Consider the following 19,698-nt stretch of genomic DNA (forward strand, 5'->3'; position numbering starts at 1 on the left):
TATTGATATGTTTGTCCTGAAACTTTTAACCAATACTTCACCTGTTATACTTAACCTCTTTGCGAGCACCTGACCTCACTTCCCTCCAGTCACTCTTCAGAGACATCAAATGGAGAGTCTACTAAATATCGGCATTTACTGATGACTGGGTAGCTGTTAGTTTTGCTTCAAGATCGAATATCTTGAACCAAGACTAAGAACTACACCAGTCACCTTCAACTTTACCCATTGCCATGCAGTAAACCTGCTGAAAAAATAGTAAGTTAGTCTTATCTCTAGGTCAATACTTTAAATACTCTAGGCCTTCACTGGCTTACCATCATACAAACCTCGAATCAGCACCCCCATGGGTGATCTGCTCTGTCTTACCCCTTTATTTTTTTTGCACCTTCTTCGGTCTTTTTCCCCGTCCATTCCTTTGTACTTTCATGTTTTGTTTTGTTTTGCTCGCAGCGCTTAAAAACAAATGGTTTAGGGAAGTTAACATTATAAAGGATTTGCATTTTGAGACTACAGCTTTAAAAGAGGTTTGATGCTGTAAGGTGCCCCCCCCCTCCCGCCGACCCCTCCCCCATTTGTTCTTTTATTAGAACTTTGACCTAAATGAGCAGGAGATGAGACCTACAGTTATTTTGATTAATTATATGTATTTATATTCAAAATTTTAAAAGTCGTACCTAGTTACAAAGTTCTCCATTCAGAATTGATGTAATGCTGATATTAGGAGTATGTAAATATTAATTTACCTTGTATAAATTATCTATTTATAATACTCCTAAATCAAGCATTATTTATCAAATGAATGAATGATAACTAATTTGACTAACACATTTAACTGCACGGTAACTTTTTTTAATTTAAAAGTAGACTTTATTAATATTAGTTGAAAAGTTCTCCATTCAGAATTTGATATAATGCTGAAATTAGGAGTATGTAAATATTTATTTAGATAATGTCTAAATTATTCATTTAATACTCCCAAATCAAACATTATTAATCAAAATGAATAGTAAGTCGACTTACATATTTGATTGCATGGTTTTAAAATTAGACTTTGTTAGTTGAAAAGTTCTTCATTCAGATTGATGTAATGCTGATATAAGGAGTATGTAAATATTAATTTAGCTTGTCTAAATTATCTATTTATAATACTCCTAAATCAAGCATTATTTATCAAATGAATGAATGATAATTAATTTGACTGATATATTTAACTGCGTGTTTACTTTACTTTTTTTGTGGTGGTTTTGCAGACGAGAACGTGCCTAATAGTTGCTTTTGATTTAAATACAATTTGTCTGCAATGCTTTGTCAAAAACAAAAAACAAAATCATGTGTTTATCAGAACTATTGAAAATTATTGTTTATGACGTTTTAGCTGCATTTTGTATTCATCCTAAGTTGATATAGCTAACATTATGTATTTAAAATCATGTCAATTATAAATAAACATGACAATTATAAATAAACATGACAACTGATGACTTGAAGTATCAACTCAACGAAAAATGTCCAGTGAGACAAGTCTTCTAACTAAAAAGCATCATTGGCTTCGACCAATATGCAAATCAGGAATTACCAAGAAACTCTGAAGTACCCTTGAAAAATTGACAACTAAGGACAACATCAACAAGATCGCAGAACATATCATGAAGGGGAAGGGGTGGTACGAGGGGTGGGACTCTGCAAGAGAACGGGTTAGATCTCCTCTTACTCTTTGCAGTCTTCATCTTGTCTTGATCTTGATCTTGAGGGTCAACTTGCGTTATCCAACCTCCACTATTGTGCTTTATCAATAATCTGATTTTTTTAAGCGCTAGTTTTTTTGTTCAGAGACATCACAACTCATTAAAGAAATTTGTGTGCACATTCAATCCAATTCAAGTCATGTATCGTGTGGGGAAGATTGTTTTTTTTTTTTTGTTTTTTTTTGCTCTGTCAATTATCTGACTTTTTTTAAGCCCTAGTTCTTTTGTTCAAAAACATCACGACTCATAAAAGTGTACATTTAATCCAATTCAATTCATGTATCATGCAGGTGAAATGCTTTTTTTTAAGTGTAAACCAGCGGCTTTGAAAGTGGAGGTCAGATATACGGCAAAGCTGTTTTTACCTTGGTCCTTTGGTGACCTCCAGTGTACGTCCACAAACCACACATCCATAGATCTTCAACAGCCATCTGGTCAGTCTCTAAAAAAAAATCAAATTAAAAAAAAGTTAAAATTTTAAAAAGGATATAAAGTCCGTCATTAATGAAAAAGATATTTGGGGTTGAACAAGGCCAAATTTACGACCTTCAGATGCAATACAACTTGTAACTGCCGGTGGAGGTTCAACCGCCCCCCCCCCCCCCCCCGCCAACTACGACTCCCTTTTTAGTGTTCCCAAGCCTACCTCAACAAGATGTCTTTGGTCGACGAGTCCAGGTGTGGGTGTGAATTTCACACTGCAGTCTACGGAAATTCAGCAAAGCTCCCCAGCCACTCACAAACACCGAAGTTAACCATTCTGCTTTCAAAGTCTGTAGTCGGAACTTAGGAAGTTTGAGGAACTCTCGAATGTACTAAAAGGCTCAACTGTGAATAATGTGTTGAAGGCTTCAGTTTTTATTAAAACCTGTTTGGTCATGCAGTGATAAGAAAATGCACAAGTTTCATACTTGGTGTCTTGTAGGCCTACTTCAAGTCTCGGCCAAACTGATACCAAACGTGCAACAGTTATTGTAGAAATTTGTCTTAATGCACATAGCTGGCAAGGGTAAGAATATTGACTCATTTTACGAGTAAAGTTCATCAGAAAACGCGACGTCCAAGAGCCGAGTGGTACGGCCTGCTGCTCCTGTCCCCGACACGGTGGGAAATGCCATGCGGTCAACCGGTTGCAATGGTGTCTCGAAAAAAGCGCAAAACTCCTTACAACGAGTATAACAATGGTGAAGATCTTCAATGGGGTGACATTCCACAATTACCCCGTCCAATGAAAGCACAGAATTGAATCCTGACCGGCTGAATTAACTTATTCCATTGGCTCGAACAAAAGGAAGTGAGGCAGCAGGGTCTATTATGAAGAAATATGTTGACTCAAAAGAATTAAGTAATTGGGAATGGAATGCCTTTTCTCTGGGCAGGGGTTAGTATAGTTACTCCTGTTTTATTTCCTTATTCTCGTTGAAATGATATTTGTACCATCCCATTTTATTTAGTTATTTTTTTTATTTTTTTATTTTTTTATTTTATTTTATTTTATTTTATTTTATTTATTTATTTATATTTTTTTTTTTTTTTTTTTTTGGGGGGGGGGGCTGAGCAGTTGGAATGAATGCTATGCTTTCATTTAATTACAGTAAATAAGTTACTTCGAATGAATAATACCGAAAATTGTTATTTGCCATTTTTACTCAGATGGTTTGTGATGCGTTTACTAACTTGATCAACATTTTATTTCGTTTTTGACTTTTAATAATTTGTCAACATAGTCTTTGACTTCCAATTGTCCCAACATGTTGGTTCAAAATAAAAGCATGACTTTGTTCAATACTAAGGGCTGTCTATTGCACGCAACTTGGACCCAATTTCATAAAGCTGTTAAGCAGACAAATACTGCTTAGCAGAACTCTTTGCAAATCAAGTGTATTGGGGCACAAGTTGTAACAAGGTAACCTTACGGAATTTTTGATGTGCCCAGTTTCTGCTAAGCAATATTTTTCCGTGCTTAGCATATTTTATGAAATAGGCCCCTGATTGAAACTTTGTAAGGAAAGCTCACGTTTTCAGAATAACTGACGGAGTTTAAAGGCAGTGGACACCGTTGGTCATTTCTCAAAATATTTATTAGCATAAAACCTTACTTGGTACAACGAGTAAGGGAGAGGTTGTTGGTATAAAACCTTGTGAGAAACGGCTCCCTCTGAAGTGATGTAGTTTCGAGAAAGCAGTAATTTTCCACGAATTTTATTTCGAGACCTCAGATTTAGAATTCGAGGTCTCGAAATCAAGCATCTGAAAGCACACAACTTTGTGTGACAAGGGTGTTTTTTCTTTCATTATTATCTTGCAACTTTGACGTCCAATTGAGCTCACATTTTTACAGGTTTGTACTGTTATGCATATGTTGAGATACACCAAGTGAGAAGACAGGTCTTTGACAAATACTGATAGTGTCCAGTGTCTTAAGCCGTGGTTCCAGGTGTCAAGGGGGTTATCAAGGCCTCTTATGGGGAACACTCTCACACTTATAGGAATGATAGGCTTTTAAAGTTCAACAATAATGTAAGATTTTTAATATATCTCAAGTAAATTACTTAGTTGTAAAATGCATTTTGTAACTATTACTTTTGAGCTAACATTCTTAGTCTCATTCTCAACAAGTTTTTAGATCATGATTTATTTGAATATTTTATACGCCGAATCGTATCATTAAAATGTATTGTTACGTTTCTACACAAAATCATGGCTGGCAGATGTCCCAGGGAGATCTGTCCGACGGAGATTATGTCCCCCATGTGAGAAATTAGCGTTGGCTGAAGGACGACGGTTCAATAGAGGGCGCTACCAGAAGACTTTTGTACACAGTTCACCATATGGGGGACGGAACATCCTGCCACAGCAATAAAATGAACAACGCAACTATGCAGCTCTACTATAAATCGACAAATCGTGGTGAAGAAAAGATGTTAAAAAACAAGTGAAGCAGCTCTAAGATACATGTTTCCAATTACCCTATTCTGATACTATCGATCTACATCTTTAAAACAATATCGATATACTTTATTAGAAGCATATAGTCTTGAAAGGCAGTGGACACTATTGGTAATTACTCAGAATAATTATTAGCATACAACCTTACTTGGTAACGAGTAATGGGGAGAGGTTGATAGTATAAACCAATGTGAATAGCGGCTCCCTCTAAAGTGACGTTGTTTTCGAGAAAGAATTAATTTTCCACGAACTTGATTTCAAGACCTCAGGTTTACAATTATTATTAGGTCTCGAAATCAAGCATCTGAAAGCACACAACTTCATTATTATCTCGCAACTTCATTATTATCTCGCAACTTCGGCGACCAATGGGGCTCAAACTTTCACAGGTTTGTTATTTTGTGCATATTATGTTGAGATACACCAAGTGAGAAAACTGGTCTTTGACAATTACCAATAATGTCCAGTGTCTTTAAATTCACTCGCTTCTAATTCTCAAATCTCCCTGTTAACAATTTAGATCATTGAGAAAGCACAGGACATGTACAACAAGAGGCACATTGCATGGGCTAAACTTTTAAGACACAGTCTGTATATTGGCCAAGCGTTGGTTTGAAATTGAGCGCACTTTTTTTTAAAACATCTTGATTCTTAAAATGATCTTATAAGTTTATTATTTTTTACAAATGTGGAAGTCCTCTTTTCTTGGGGAAGTGGGGTGAAGTTATTAATCAGTGGTAGTCACAACAAAGATTACCAATTACCAACAGTATTACAGAAAAAATACAATTATTAACGCTTTTCTATTTACATTGTTATGCATACATGACATTTAAAAGAAGCGCAATGCAAAGAAACAATAACAACAACAGCGTTTTAAACATCTCAGAATTACTAACCCATAATGTAATATAATATAATATAATATAATATACGGCAGTGAGCAGAACCACAGATTGGTCATTTGCTGTTGAAAGACGTTATAATTACATCAGGGATAAAACAAATAATATAAAACAAATAATAATTTAGGCATGACCCTTCACCAATGTGTGATATAAGTACTGTACACTCAGAAAGAAAATCTCAGAAAGAAAATCAATAGGCATATTGATATTCATACCATGAAGTCTGCACTTTACTTGGAAATAGAAGTATGTTGTGTATACCAATCTGTTTATGTCCATGTAAGAGACGATGTGGAATCCATCCCTAGCAAGCCCTTATGTGGCCCATATTGGAAATATCTGGGCCATATGGGCCGGGCTGTGGGCCGACCCATGTGGTACCTAGGCCTATATGGGCCCTTCTGTGCGTGGGTTATGGTAATTATTCCCATATTGGCAAGAATAAGGGTCCATAATGGGTATCTTGGGAATTATGTGGGCAACCCCATATTATGGGCAGAGTATGCAGTGGCCCATATTATGGGTATCATTATGGGGAAAACATGGGCAATCCAATACGGGCAAAATATCCTTTTCTCTGTGATTCTCTTATATCTTTTAGAATTTTTCCTTGTGGAAAGTAAAGTTGAAGTCATTGCAGTGGTTCCTGATGACTGCTCCCAGCGCTGGCGCCCCACAGAAATACACCGACACCTTCCCCTTGTTCTCAGACTTGAGCTTGTTGAAGAGCTGATGATGAGAACAACAAACCATTTCTCAGTTCTATCTTTCAAATACAGGATTGAAAAATACAATCACCGACTAATCAACAATGGGAAACTTTGGAACGCAAGGTAGCTGACCAATGGCTGAACCAAATCTAAGCAATCGGTAAACTGGTCCCGTGTCTTTATCTGCGAGGATAAGCCCCGGATAAAGACAGGTATCGGTTTTACAGAAACAGTGATTTTCATTGGATACAATGATTTCATTGGATAACGTGCAGTGTTGTATTTCGATTAGTCCGAGTGATGTGGGTGCAACATGACAAACATCACCTCGGACCAATGAAACGCAGATATGGGAGCTTACTTTCGTTCCTTGCATGCAGTGAGTGTGTGTGCACTGTCGTACAGGACATGTATTTGCATGTGATGTTGTTTTAAATGTAGGATTTGACTCGATTCACCATTTGAAATGAATGTGGAAGGCGATTAATATGGAAGGGAATTTACGAAGGCTTAATTGCATCTCTCTTGCGTAGTTCACGAGCCTCAAGGTTTGACGTCCGATGTTCAGACTACATCATTGAGGGTCTTTTGGGACGCAAGGTGGCAGCACACTAACCAGGTAAACCCATTGTTCTTGGTTATGTGCACGTGCCCAGAAAATGTTAACAGTGGTAATTCACCTGGTATGTCTGCTGCCATCTAGCGTTTCAAAGTCTCCCATTTGGGGGTAAGAGCCTAGAAATGTATACCTTTTTCCAGTCAGGTCTACCAGCCTGCAACTTGGTCCGGAGTCCCGTCAGTAAGTCGCGTTCTTCCTTCTCGTAAACCAAGTCTAGCGCCATCTGGAGGCCAATATTTTTAAGGTCAAATCGCTTCATACCGGTCATGAAGAGGTGGATGTCTAGGAACCGATCCAGTGAATAGTGACTCTGTTCGTTCTCCAGATGTAACAGCAGGTCGACGAACCATTCGAAGGCCATGTAGTTCCGGTTCATCCATATAAAATCTACCTGAAATGTGTTATCATTATATTAATTAATAAATTGGCTGTTGCAAACTGCTTACCAAACAAAAGGACCTTTGGTTCTTTTCTTTCATTGTTCTCTTGCAACTTTGATTACCAATTAAGTCAAAATTTCCACAAAAGATACGCAGAGCTAAACATGTCCTACTTTGGAAAGAGCCCAAAATCCTTTCTAACTTAAAGACACTGGTAATTACTCAAAATGATTGCTAGCATAAAAACTTAATTGGTAACGAGCACTTGAGAGCTGTTGATATACTATAAAACTTTGTGATAAACGGCTCCCTCTGAAGTACTGTAGTCTTTGAGAAAGAAGTAATTTCTCACTCAAATATATCAGAAAACTTCAGGCCTGGAGTATTTTATTATCAGGAATCTGAAAGCACACAAATTTGTGCAACAGTGGTGTCTTTTCTTTTATTATTCTCTCGGAACTTCGAAGACGAATTGAGTAAAAAAAAACACACACAGATTTGTTTCTTCATGCATAAATTATATAGAGGTACACCGAGTGAGAAGACTGGTCTTTGAAAATTACCAAAGGTTTCCAGTGTCGTTTAAGACCAAGGACATCGATGTCTATGTTCCACGGGTCTTTTGGCACAGATCCCGTGTTTGAAACTATAGACCTTATGCACATGACGTTATTTCAGTACGGCGCCCCCGCATTGAGGTCAAAAGGAGATTGTTCATTGGTCAATCTATGTGCGTTTTGATTGTTTCGTCACCGTTTGACCTCAAAGATGGCGGCTCGATGACGTCAATGCATAAGGTCTATTCTGATAGATTTTTGAATTCTATGGGGAATGTATATCAGTGCCTTTTAAATAGTTATGGAAACCATAAATGTGAGTACCTTTTTTACTCTGAGTGCCCGCTCTTGTTTCTCGTTGTCCACCCAGGAATGACTGCAGTTTGGACACTCATTTAGAATACTATGATGTCTGTAAATAATGGATTGGACAATGGAGGCAAATGGAGTGACACCAATCCCTGCTCCAATCAATACGGCATGCTCCGACTGAAAGATACTGGTGCTTGGGGTACCGTATGGCCCTTGGATATGAACCTAAACAAAATAATGGAAGTATTTAGTATTTTTATAGAAATGAAACCATCGGATCCTCGGACACCTTTAACACTTAAAACTCTGTGGTAGATTTCACATAGGGTTAATATAAGTCTTGTATCGAGTAATAGACCGAAAAGACATCTAACAGGACTAGTCCTATTTTTTAATCGACCATTATGGAGACACGAGTGAGGGAAAAACTGTAAAAGTCCTGCTGCTTTCCAGAGGTGGATGGAAACATCCAAAACTAAAAGAAAAATGCAATATCCATGAAATGAGTAAAGGCACTGATCAAAAACAACAACTCCTCCTCCAAATATTTAGCTCTGAAACATCATCCACCTTGGAATAGTATAAGAAAGTTCGTCAAACTTGTCTTCACAATAAGGCATGCCCTCGTATTCATAACAAATGGGTTAAAATATTTGGTTCTTTTCAGAAGTACAACAATTGAACCTGTGGTGCAAAAGTGTTGATTGTTAAGAATGCCTTTCAAGTATTCATTATAGATCGTTTCCCCATCAATAAGTTCTTTACAGTTCCTCTTGGTAAAAATATCATGAATCGCATTTCAACACACTTCAAAAATGTAAGACCATGGGTCTTCTATACCTACACGTATTCTACCCTTGGTTTTCAAATCAAACTTCATGTTGCTGGAGTTTCGTTTTTGTTCTTCGTTCTGGATTTCTGCAGGTTTGACAGTTGGCTCCTTTGATGAAAGAAAAAGAAATCAAATAATAATAAGGGAATAAAAGAGTAGTGACTCGTTCTTTCACGGCCATTAAAACAGGCAGGGTCGTTACCGTTTAATAAAGGCCCCAGCCGAAGGCGAGGGCCTTTATCACGCGGCGACGACCCTGGTCAATACCAAGGGTTTAAACACCCCCCCCCCCCTTGTAACGCGCAAAACTATCTGAGATATTTATGAACAAAGAGATTAAAGACAAATGTTTTGAAATATTAAATAAGAAAAATATCTCTCTAGTCGACAGAGGTAGGAATCATGTCGAGATATATCAATTTGTGTATATCCCTCATTAAGTTGGGGGGGACAGCTGGATAAACTCCGATGACCCTCATAACTACATCTGTATAGCTGAGCATTTTTCTTCCCATATTATTTCTTCTTCCCTGTTTTGGTGTCCAGGGCCCAATTTCATAGAGCTGCTAAGCACAAAAATTTCCTTAGCATGAAATTTCTTCCATGGTAAAAACAGGTTAACCAACCAAATTTACATTTGTTGCATATTGCTTGTTACTGGTGTTCAGCTGTTGTTTGCTTATCCTGAAAATCACAGGGACGTTTGATACTTGACATGATTAAATAGAACAATAACAAAACATATCATTAAAATATTAACGCACTTACACTCTCTTCTTACCCGGGTGTAACTCTTTTCTTTAAAGGCAGTGGAAACGGTTGGTAATTACTCAAAATAAATATTAGAACAAAACCCGACTTGGTAATGAATAATGGGGACAGGTTGACAGATTTTAGAGGTTACAGATTTTGAGGGTCTCGAAATCAAGCATCTGATGAAAGCACTTAACTTCGTGTAACAACGGTGCGGTTTTTTTTCTTTCATTATTATCTCGCAACTTTGATGACCAATATTGTGCTGAAATTTTCACAGGTTTGTAATTTTATGCATATGTTGAGATGCACTAAGTGAGACGACTGGTCTTTGACAATTACCAATAGTGTCCAGTGTTTTTAAACACCAACTTCAATTTCAAAGGATCGGCATTGGCCTTTACCTGGTTCTCCGCAGCTGATCCAGGTGCAACATCTGGGCCACTAGGGTTCTCTTTTGAGGGCGGCTGAAACTTGCGGATCTTCAAGACTTGCGGTCCATCCTCGTGAACATCTTTGATCTCCGAATCTCCGTCATCATCCAGTATCTCAATTGATGTCTCAAATACAGTAGCGATGGTCCCAGCATTTACCCCCTCTGTTGCCGAAGACATTTCAAAACCACGGTTGACATTCCCTCGAACGGATACCTTGTGAGGACGCTGTAATGACGTCATTAGATCGAAGTACTGATACAGGCACTTGGTCCAGTTACCGGCCGACCGTACGTGGACCGAAATAACATCTACGAAACATGGGTTCAAAAACAAACTAAAACTTTAGGCTATACTTAGCCTAGTATTTAACTATGCTTCCGTTTAAAGGGTGTACGTACTTTTTGTAGGACAAAAAAACACAATGTCCGCAGATTTACACTAAACTTACACAGTTTGAAGATAATGATAGTAGAAAGCTTCCCTGAAAATAGTACGTGCTGACGTGCTGTAGTTTTAGGGAAATGAGTCAAACAATGTCATGAAAATAATTTTGGTGTCATGAGACCAAAATTATTTTAAGCATTTAACAAACGTATTTTCATTACTCATTTCTCAAAAACTACAGCACCTCAGTTAGTAATATTTGAAGGGAAGCTTTCCACTATCATTATCTTCAAACCCTGTAAGTTTAATGTAAATCTATGGACATTTTGAATAAGTACCCAAATCCTTTAGGGACACTTTTGTTTTGTTTAAAAGTTCAGTTGAAGTGCTAAGTTCTGAGGTTTTCAACGCCCTCCCAACAATCCTCCTTATTTGAATATTTTGTGAGCCAGTGAGCAATGGAGAGAGAAATGCAACACACCTCAATTACAGACAGGATTTAATGAACAGAAATACGAAAGAAAAACTGGAGAAAGGGACCTTATATGGCAGAAAACAAGCTAAATTGGGATGGGCTGGACACTGCCCGACGAAATGACAATAGGTGGACAACACTATTGGATTGACAGACAAGAACAGGGAAAAGGAAAGGAGGTAAACAGAGAAGAAGATGGAGGAATGGCAATGTAGTATATGCAGGACCAACTTGGCCAAAACTGCAACAAATGTGAATGAAAGTGCATTTACATGTGGTGGGCTACATCTTACACTAGATGAACACAGCCTAAATGGTGAAAATTATGATAATGAACTAGTCAAACATTCCTGTGTTTTGTTAGATTTCTTGGGCTAGGGCCTCCGGTACTCATTTAACTGTGTCTCCAGTAGAGGGCAACTTAAAAGCATGATGCGAAGATGGACATGACATTATCAAAATATACGCACCCATTTGCTCGGGAGCGCTGCTTATTGTAAACGGGTGCCACTCGTGGGGAGCCATCTTGGGAATTTGTATGAAGATGTAATCACCTGCTTGATATTTGAAGTTAGGTGGTCTCGTTAAAACCAAATGAGTAACCTGTACAAACACAAAGGTTAAACGAAATACATGAATGAAGCAAGTAGTTTAATTAATATGAAGAGGTCAGGTTACTTGAAACAGTTATAACATTTCCCATGTCACTGCTGAAAAGTTGAAGAGGGAACTAGACCCAGTATCTGGGGATTTGTACTCACTTTTTTTTCTTTCTTTTTTCTACCTTTGGAGGTCCGCAATCTCAGTCTTTTGACTGACGGAGAAAGACATCTTGAGTGGCCGAACATTATCTTAATCATATTTAGTTAAAGACGATAGAAATAATTTGGTACCGTCAGATCAGTGACCGACTTTGAAACGCTAGGTGGCAGCAGTCTTACCAGGTAAATTTCCATTGCTCTGCATGAGCATGCGCACAGAGAACATTGAATTATCTTGTCCATCTGCTGCCACCTAGCGTTCCAAAAGTCCTAAGATAGTGTCATCGTAGAGTTAAAGGTATGGTCTCATTCTAATGAATACATCCACAAGAAAATGACGTATAATTCTTTGTTTTATCTGCAGGTTTTCATAAAATGAAGGTGGTGATTGTAGTATAAAAAGGGTCATCACCAACTGATGAGCTGTACATGTTATATAAATATGTTGTCATTCTCCCAATAAGTCGATTTCTTTTGTCTTGGGTGTCAGTCAGAAGCCATACATCATGAGTCCGTTGGTTCAAGTGCAGTTACAATTCATGTGTCTTTGATTAAACCAAAAGCAACTAATAATACTTACACCAGAAGGTAATAAGTTAACCTCCTTCACGTATGTCTTGCCGAAGCGAAGTGCCTTGACGATTGTTGTCTCACTGAACGCCTCAAGAAGCAGCAACACGGCGGGGCCAACAAACCAACACCAAAAGTTCGGCCCGTGTAGTATGAGAAGGATCCAGAACAACATGTAACATATCTTGTGAGTCCAGAAAAACACCTGATACAGGGGACATTTTAATATGTTCGGTTGATCGACCATGGGCAAATAAGGATGCACCCATCCACTAAGTAAACTTTTATAGCAAACAGTTCAACATGCTACATATAAAATATTCTAAAACACTCGAAAATACTTAACCGTCTCACAGCTTTTTACAGTAAAGGGAAAAAAAATATTCATTGACTTTTGAACTTTAACCCTCTGCTCAATTTAATGTGGGGAGTCCCAGTTACACTCTCCAGTTTTCCAACGAAACTTTATTTTGTTATTTTAAAACACAATTCTGTGTCTACCTTGTCTACCTTGTACATCGATGTTGGATATTGAACATTCCCATATATTTGTACAGCGAATGTCTACCTTGTACATCGATATTGGATATTGACCATTCCCATAGATTTATACAGCGAAAGTCTACTCTGTACATCGATGTTGGATATTGAACATTCCCGTAGGTTTGTACAGCGAATGTCTACTTTGTATATCGATATTGGATAGTGGACATTCCCGTAGGTTTGTACAGCGAATGTCTACTTTGTACATCGATATTGGATATTGGCAGTCCCATAGATGTGTACAGCGAAAGTCTACTTTGTACATCGATATTGGATATTGGTTTCCATAGATTTGCACAGCGAATGTCTACTCTAACGTCAGTTTGGGTAACAAAACCAATCAAAGCCGTTACCATCTCCAATATCCAATATCTCAAAAGCAACATTGATATTCGCTGTACTAAGTGAGTATCAATCAAACTATAACTGTTAAAGACATTGGACACGATTGGTAAATGTCAAAGACCAGCATTCCCACTTGGTGTATCTCAACAAATATACACAAAATAACAAACCTCTTCAAACTTGAGCTCAATTGGTCGTCGAAGTTGCGAGGTAATAATGAAAGAAAAAATAACCTTGTCGCACGAAGTTGTGTGCTTTCTGATGCTTGATTTCGAGACTTCAAATTCTGAACTTGAGGTCTCGAAATCAAAATCGTGGAAAATACCTTCTTTCTCGAAAACTACGTCACTTCAGAGGGAGCTGTTTCTCACAATATTTTATACTATCAACCTCTCCCATTACTCGTAATCAAGAAAGGTTTTATGACATTTTGAGTAATAACCAATAGTGTCCACTGCCTTTAATCTCCATACTGACCTCAAAATGACCCGATCGTCTGACGAATGAGAGAGATCCGACTATGAGGACGAGCAGTACGACATCAAGGAGCCAGCCCGTGATGAAGGCGCTCCCCTCTAGCCTACCGACCTGTAGTCCTACCGGTACGAGGGACGGGTCGGTGAGTAGCAACTCGAGTGCCGTGAAGTTCTTGTAGCTCTGTAAAGTAACTATACGGCAAAACAGAACAGGCCAATTACCAAGGTGTTTATACTAAAATGTCGACGTCAGCATAGACATTTCAAGTCTCGCGCGTATTTCGAACATTGGGACCTACAAGTGTGTGAGTTTGTATCTGACCATGTATTGGATGACTTTTTTAGACGATAGGTGCTAGCCTGAACGTCTGACGCCATTCTTCGAGGCTCGTGAATAACACCAGAGACCGGCCAAAAACCGGCGTGTGGTTTGACCTTTGACATCCCATAGAGATACGCACAAATTCTACACCAACATGACCAAGCAAGTACCGTATCCACCATGCATGTACTGTATACATACTGCTACACACCTGGACACACACGTGCCGAAAGTAAGAAAGTAAGCTTTCCATAAGACCGAAAGTAAGCTTTCCATATCTGTGTTTTGATTGGCCAACCGAGGGGACCTCAGACCAATCAAAACAAACCCAGCTACGGTAGCTTTCGGTCACTGCATTTATCCAATGGTATCATTATACCCAATGGAATCACTGGATCTGAATAGCTGGTACCCTTTATCCTCGCGGATAAAGACAGGGGCCCAGTCTACTAGCAGACTTACATATAAATGCATTGTTCTCGGTGATATGACCACTGCGTAATATATACCTTGGGAATTTACCTGGTAAGTCTGCTGCCACCTAGCGTTAAAAAAACTCCCATTTGCGAGCTGTTTGAACCGAATGATAACCCCCATGGTGGTCAAATGAATGACCACCAGCTGTTACCCTTGCCTGTCCATTTGTTCATTTGTTTTTTACTGTGTAGTAATTCTTCCCTCCTTTTGGGATAATTAGCTTCTTGTGCAAAATAAATCACTTACATGCATTGCCGACATGGCAGACTGTGTGTGTGAACGACAGGGTGAGAATAAGATATCCAAGTTTTTTGTGAATTCCAATAGTGTGATCAAAAGGAAGTATACGGATCAACCAAGTCGACCTCAGGAAACTCAAGGCTTTACGAAGCATCAGAATCCCTACCACTGCACCGGAGAAGTTCAACGCCATACCACAACCACGAGCTGAAGTGCGATTTAAAGAAGAAAAAAAACCAGGTGAGTGGTGTTACAAACAAAGTATTTCCAGTAAAGTTTTTTAGTGTTATAATAAAATTAAGATATTTAGGAAAATTTGACGTAATTTCTTATCTCTACATTAAGAGTCATTGTAAAATTTACCACAAAATATATTAATTTCTTCGATGGCCCACCGGTATTGCAGCCAGTAAACCGAAAGCACATTTAAGTTAAAATTTACTCAGTTTTTGGCAAAAAACAGTTTCAGTTCTATCCTCAGACACTAGGCCCGGTTGGCATGATCTATGCCCTAGACATGGTCTATGAATCATGGCGTCAAACAAAAAACACGTAACATTCAATTCAATTCAATTCAATTCAAATACACATTTATTTAAATACTTCCATGAACAAAAACAGTACATGTAACTAATTGAGAAAAAGAGTTACATGTAGCAGTTGGCAGGATAAATTTTATAAAACTGAAGCAGAAGCATGTAAAAGGATTATTTAAAAAAACAAAACAAAAAACAGACAGACACAGAAACAAAACAAACAGACAGACACGCAAACAAAAGGACAGACGAGTAAAAGACATAACAGCTACTCTGACACACATGGTAGATCACAGGAAATACAACGAGAAATACATACTTTTACCTCGTCGACCACTCACCAATGATTAAAAACGCATTTGTGTCTGGTACTAACGAATACCGATACGCGGAATAGGCGAAGAGGGCGCAATTCATTAAAACAATGGCGAGGAGGAACACAATCAACTTGACATTGTTCCTAATGTAGACGGCCTTTCGCGTCAGCCAACCACTTTCTTTGCGGTGTGTTGCTTTAGAACCAGAAGATCTTAACCAAGCTGTGGCTCTGTGATCAAAGAAATTAACAAAGAAATAGTAATAAATATTGATTTAGTGAGCTGTGAAGATTGTACCCAAAATCTAGACGTGGGTGATCTTGTAAATAAATACACAGCATTTATTGGGTGCATGATATGGTTGCTCCTAAGTGAACATTCACTATTTTCCTGCAAGGCGTGTGGGACTCTCTTTGAATTATGACTGAGACACATTCTTTTTACACGGTGCTTGCAAATCAAACCAGGAACACCGGGACGAACCCATTCTCTTGTCGATAAGTGCACTGGCTTATTTTACGTGCCTACACAGCACATGGGACCAACGGCTTTACGTCCCATCCGAAGGACGAAGCATCATGGTTAAGCGTCTTGCTTAAGGACTAAGGTGTCACAACTGGGACTCGAACCCACACTCTGTTAATCAGAATCACCAGAGCTTGAGTCCGGTTTTCTTAACCGCTAGGCCATGTCACGCCAAATACAAATAAATAAACAAATAATAAATATATAAACACACCCAATGGAGAAATTGTCGATCATATCTGGATACCGCCTCAAGGAGCCCATAAACTCATCAAATGAGATAGTACCGCTGTTGTCCTTGTCGGCACTCGTAAACAAGGTATCTGTCAAGTGATCTATCTTCACCTCACTGAGACGCACTGAACTTTCCTCCATCCCGGTCTTCACGAGGCATCGTAGCTCATCTCTATCGATGTACCCAGTATCTGAGGGGGGCAGAGAAGGGCTGTATTATGTCTACGGTGGATTATACGTGCATTGAATAAGGGAGTAAAATGGTAGTTTAAGAACGATTCACTGCTCTTGTATTCCCACTCATTAATGCCTCATTGGTTGAAAGGCGTAAAAAAGTAAACTCTGTAAAACCTATCAGTTTTCCGCGTCCTTGAGCTCTGTACATTCCTTCATGGTACGTGTGTGTTTTGCATTTTTCCTTTCACACACAGCGCGGCCAGCTCACCAACAGCGCCCGCATGGCCCGTAGCGAAAAAAGTCCTGCACGAAGACTAACGCGTTGTATCCGAAAACAACCGGTTATAAACAGCTCCTGACCAGCTGGTTATTATCAACCGTTTAAACACCCCCACGTGACGCGCTCTCCACCAATAGGAATAGCGAAACTGTCTGAGGTATTTATGAATGGTCATTAATCGTTGTGGTATTTACCAATCTGTGACCCGAAACCTATAGTCATAGATACAAATGTTTATACTTACGATCCGCATCGTACACGTCGAAGAAGAATTTGATTTTGTCTTCCGTTGTACCTTCGTTGAGGAGGAACAAACCATTCAGCATCTCGACCTGCGATATCGTACCACTGTTGTCATCGTCGAACATGTCAAAGAAACGATCTGCAAAAAACACCTATAGCAAGACGGAAGAACCAATCACTAAAAATGCAGCGTTTGTGTCACTGTTATTCAGACTTTATACTCGTTCCCGAGTACCACTTGAGTATCATTTTGGAGGTAGATCTACTCGTACTTGGCACTCGTACCCACCCGATATCAACTTGAGTACCGGTTTGAAGGTAGGCCTACTCGCAATTGGTACTCGTACCCGAGTCCAACTTGAGTACCGGTTTGAAGGTAGGCCTACTCGCACTTGGTACTCGTACCCGAGTCCAACTTGAGTACCGGTTTGAAGGTAGGCCTACTCGCAATTGGTACTCGTACCCGAGGTTACAATAAAATGAATTTTCATTCACTTACATTTCGTATCCCCAAAGCGTTCTTGAAGCTTTCCCTGTCAATATCTGAATCTTTTCCTGCGATTTCTGCAAACTGTGACTCCGCCCACTGAAGCCATTCGGAGTCAACATCCCTTACACGTCTGGAAAAATTAGGAGCAATTTCTGTCATCAATCGAACGGTTCAAAAGTTAGGTATACTTTGCCTTTAATTGAAAGTTTGCAAAAAATAGTGTTGAATTTAGCACATACCTGTTGTTAAAGATGACTGAATATTTTGCTCACATACATGCGGGCGTCGATGTCAATCAGCGTGGCTTTTGTTGTTGTATCAATTAACATGAGAAATGTTAGTACCCGTTCACACTGCACTGCTGTAAGACCAGCCGACCACCCCGATCTTTTAAAGTTATCAAGTTGGGACACAATCGCCGTCCGAATCCAGCAATTTGGTAAATTAAAGACTTCATCACGACGGTACTGCTGCTACGTCAAAAGCATTGCTGACTCGCTACCACTACGATACGACTGTAGACCAATACCGACCAAGCAGTTGGTTGCCGACGGTATTGCGTTTTTTTATTACGAACCACAGAGATCTCACCACGATGCTACCACACTACTTGCCCCTGTTATAGTTAACCCGGATACGCTAAGCGTGGGTAGAGAACGCAGCTTCCAGACCTAGGAGATCCCACACCTTGCTTAAGGAGATCCTCCCACGATTGGCCCCACGAGTGGCCACGATCTCGGTCACTTTTCCATCATGGTTTACAAGAACGGGGTATCATAAAACTGTCGCAATCTGGTGGTGCGCTTTACTGTGTCTCTTGGTGTTACAAGACCATGTGTTCACATTCCGGTGGTGTCAAATTGTATCGATGAACCAGACTCAATGGAATGGTGGCTTTGGCCAAGGTTTGAAGCCGTAGTCCCAGGTGTTTCTCAATGGGTGCGTTCGATAAGCTTCCCTGGGTCGACCCCGCAGTGTTCACTCGGGTGAGCCCCCGAATCGAACGATCACAGTACTCTCCCTCTCTTGGTGACACCATGCACGGCGGGTCACCCCCAAGTGACCCAGTCGACAAGCAGGGCACCTGGGGCTCACCCGGGTGAACCCTCGGAATGACGTCCAAGCTATTCGAACGTACAGGGGCAGGACCGGGGTCGACCCAGGGAATCTGAACGAACACACCCAATGCATTTCAATGGAAACATTTCAGGCTCGATGAGGAACAGAGGGCAGAGGTATCCCCTAATGTTCTTACACCTTTGTAACACTATCTTTTGTACACATGCCTACCCCATAAAGTCCTCAAAGGAGTTCTCGAGATTCCAAATAACGAAGACACAATATATTGTACGAGAAAGAGGGGGTGAGGGAGAGCGGCTTGCCCGAGTGTCCCTGACAAGAATAATCTACGGTCCTTAGAAAATCTATGGTCCACCATGGTTCCATGGGAATAGTATTCCCACAACATTAACAAAAAGGTATATAATAAAAAGCGTAATATATTTATATATTATTGGTTTGTTAACATTCATTTAAAATTACATTTTCCATCGCGTCCATACAAGGGCCGAATTCGGGAAAACAAATTAACAACGAAAAACAGTATCTACAGTTGTATCAATATATTGTTAACAGTAAAATACAGAAGTAGTAAAAGACAAAACATAAATTTAAAAGAAAATCAACTCACCTTCCTTCCTGGCTTCGTCTCCTTTTAACAGATCTATCTTTGGCCTCACGCATTGCATATGGTACAATGAATAGTAACGTAGGTTCAAGAAAGCCGCCTCCCGTACAAAACCCTTCAGTTTAATTTCTAGATTGTACAAAACGCGCGGTTGGCTCTTTAGTCGGGTGAAAAGAGACTCACTGGTGTAGCTGAACTCCTCTCTAAAATTGCCTGTTTCGTAATGAAACTTTCTATACAAAAAAAAACGTATGATACAAAAATGCATTTTTCAATGTCAACTTATCCCTGGATACTGGTTGTTAATAGCAGCCCACGAAAAAGGACGTATCCGAATCGGCGGCCGGCTATACAGCAATGGCTACGACAGTTTCTAAGGACGTCCTATTATTATACTTCAACGAATGGCTA

At 39.4% G+C, this 19,698-nt stretch overlaps 1 protein-coding gene across 1 annotated transcript; it reads right to left on the bottom strand.

Annotated features, from left to right (window-relative positions):
- Positions 1 to 6,202: 6,202 nt before the first annotated feature.
- On the bottom strand, positions 6,203 to 19,348 carry LOC139937281 (NADPH oxidase 5-like). Its single transcript, XM_071932383.1, has 14 exons — positions 19,291 to 19,348; positions 17,610 to 17,752; positions 17,112 to 17,262; positions 16,391 to 16,601; positions 15,676 to 15,881; positions 14,805 to 15,005; positions 13,761 to 13,951; positions 12,406 to 12,600; positions 11,535 to 11,667; positions 10,173 to 10,513; positions 9,028 to 9,123; positions 8,196 to 8,408; positions 7,065 to 7,325; positions 6,203 to 6,334 (listed from the first exon to the last, which is right to left on the bottom strand). Exons 1-14 carry the CDS (start codon positions 19,346 to 19,348, stop codon positions 6,203 to 6,205), a joined length of 2,532 nt encoding a protein of 843 aa, XP_071788484.1.
- Positions 19,349 to 19,698: the final 350 nt, after the last annotated feature.

This window comes from Asterias amurensis, chromosome 5 (assembly GCF_032118995.1).
Source record: "Asterias amurensis chromosome 5, ASM3211899v1".
Taxonomy (NCBI): domain Eukaryota; kingdom Metazoa; phylum Echinodermata; class Asteroidea; order Forcipulatida; family Asteriidae; genus Asterias; species Asterias amurensis.

What these genes read in the sequence shown, in the direction of transcription:
- LOC139937281 (XM_071932383.1), bottom strand. Translation starts at nt 19,348, where the DNA reads ATGCAATGCGTGAGGCCAAAGATAGATCTGTTAAAAGGAGACGAAGCC. An exon ending in TTAACTTATTACCTTCTGGT is followed by an intron (nt 11,668 to 12,405) that starts GTAAGTATTATT and finishes GTGTTTGTACAG; the next exon opens with GTTACTCATTTGGTTTTAAC. An exon ending in CAGCGCTCCCGAGCAAATGG is followed by an intron (nt 10,514 to 11,534) that starts GTGCGTATATTT and finishes CATGTTTCGTAG; the next exon opens with ATGTTATTTCGGTCCACGTA.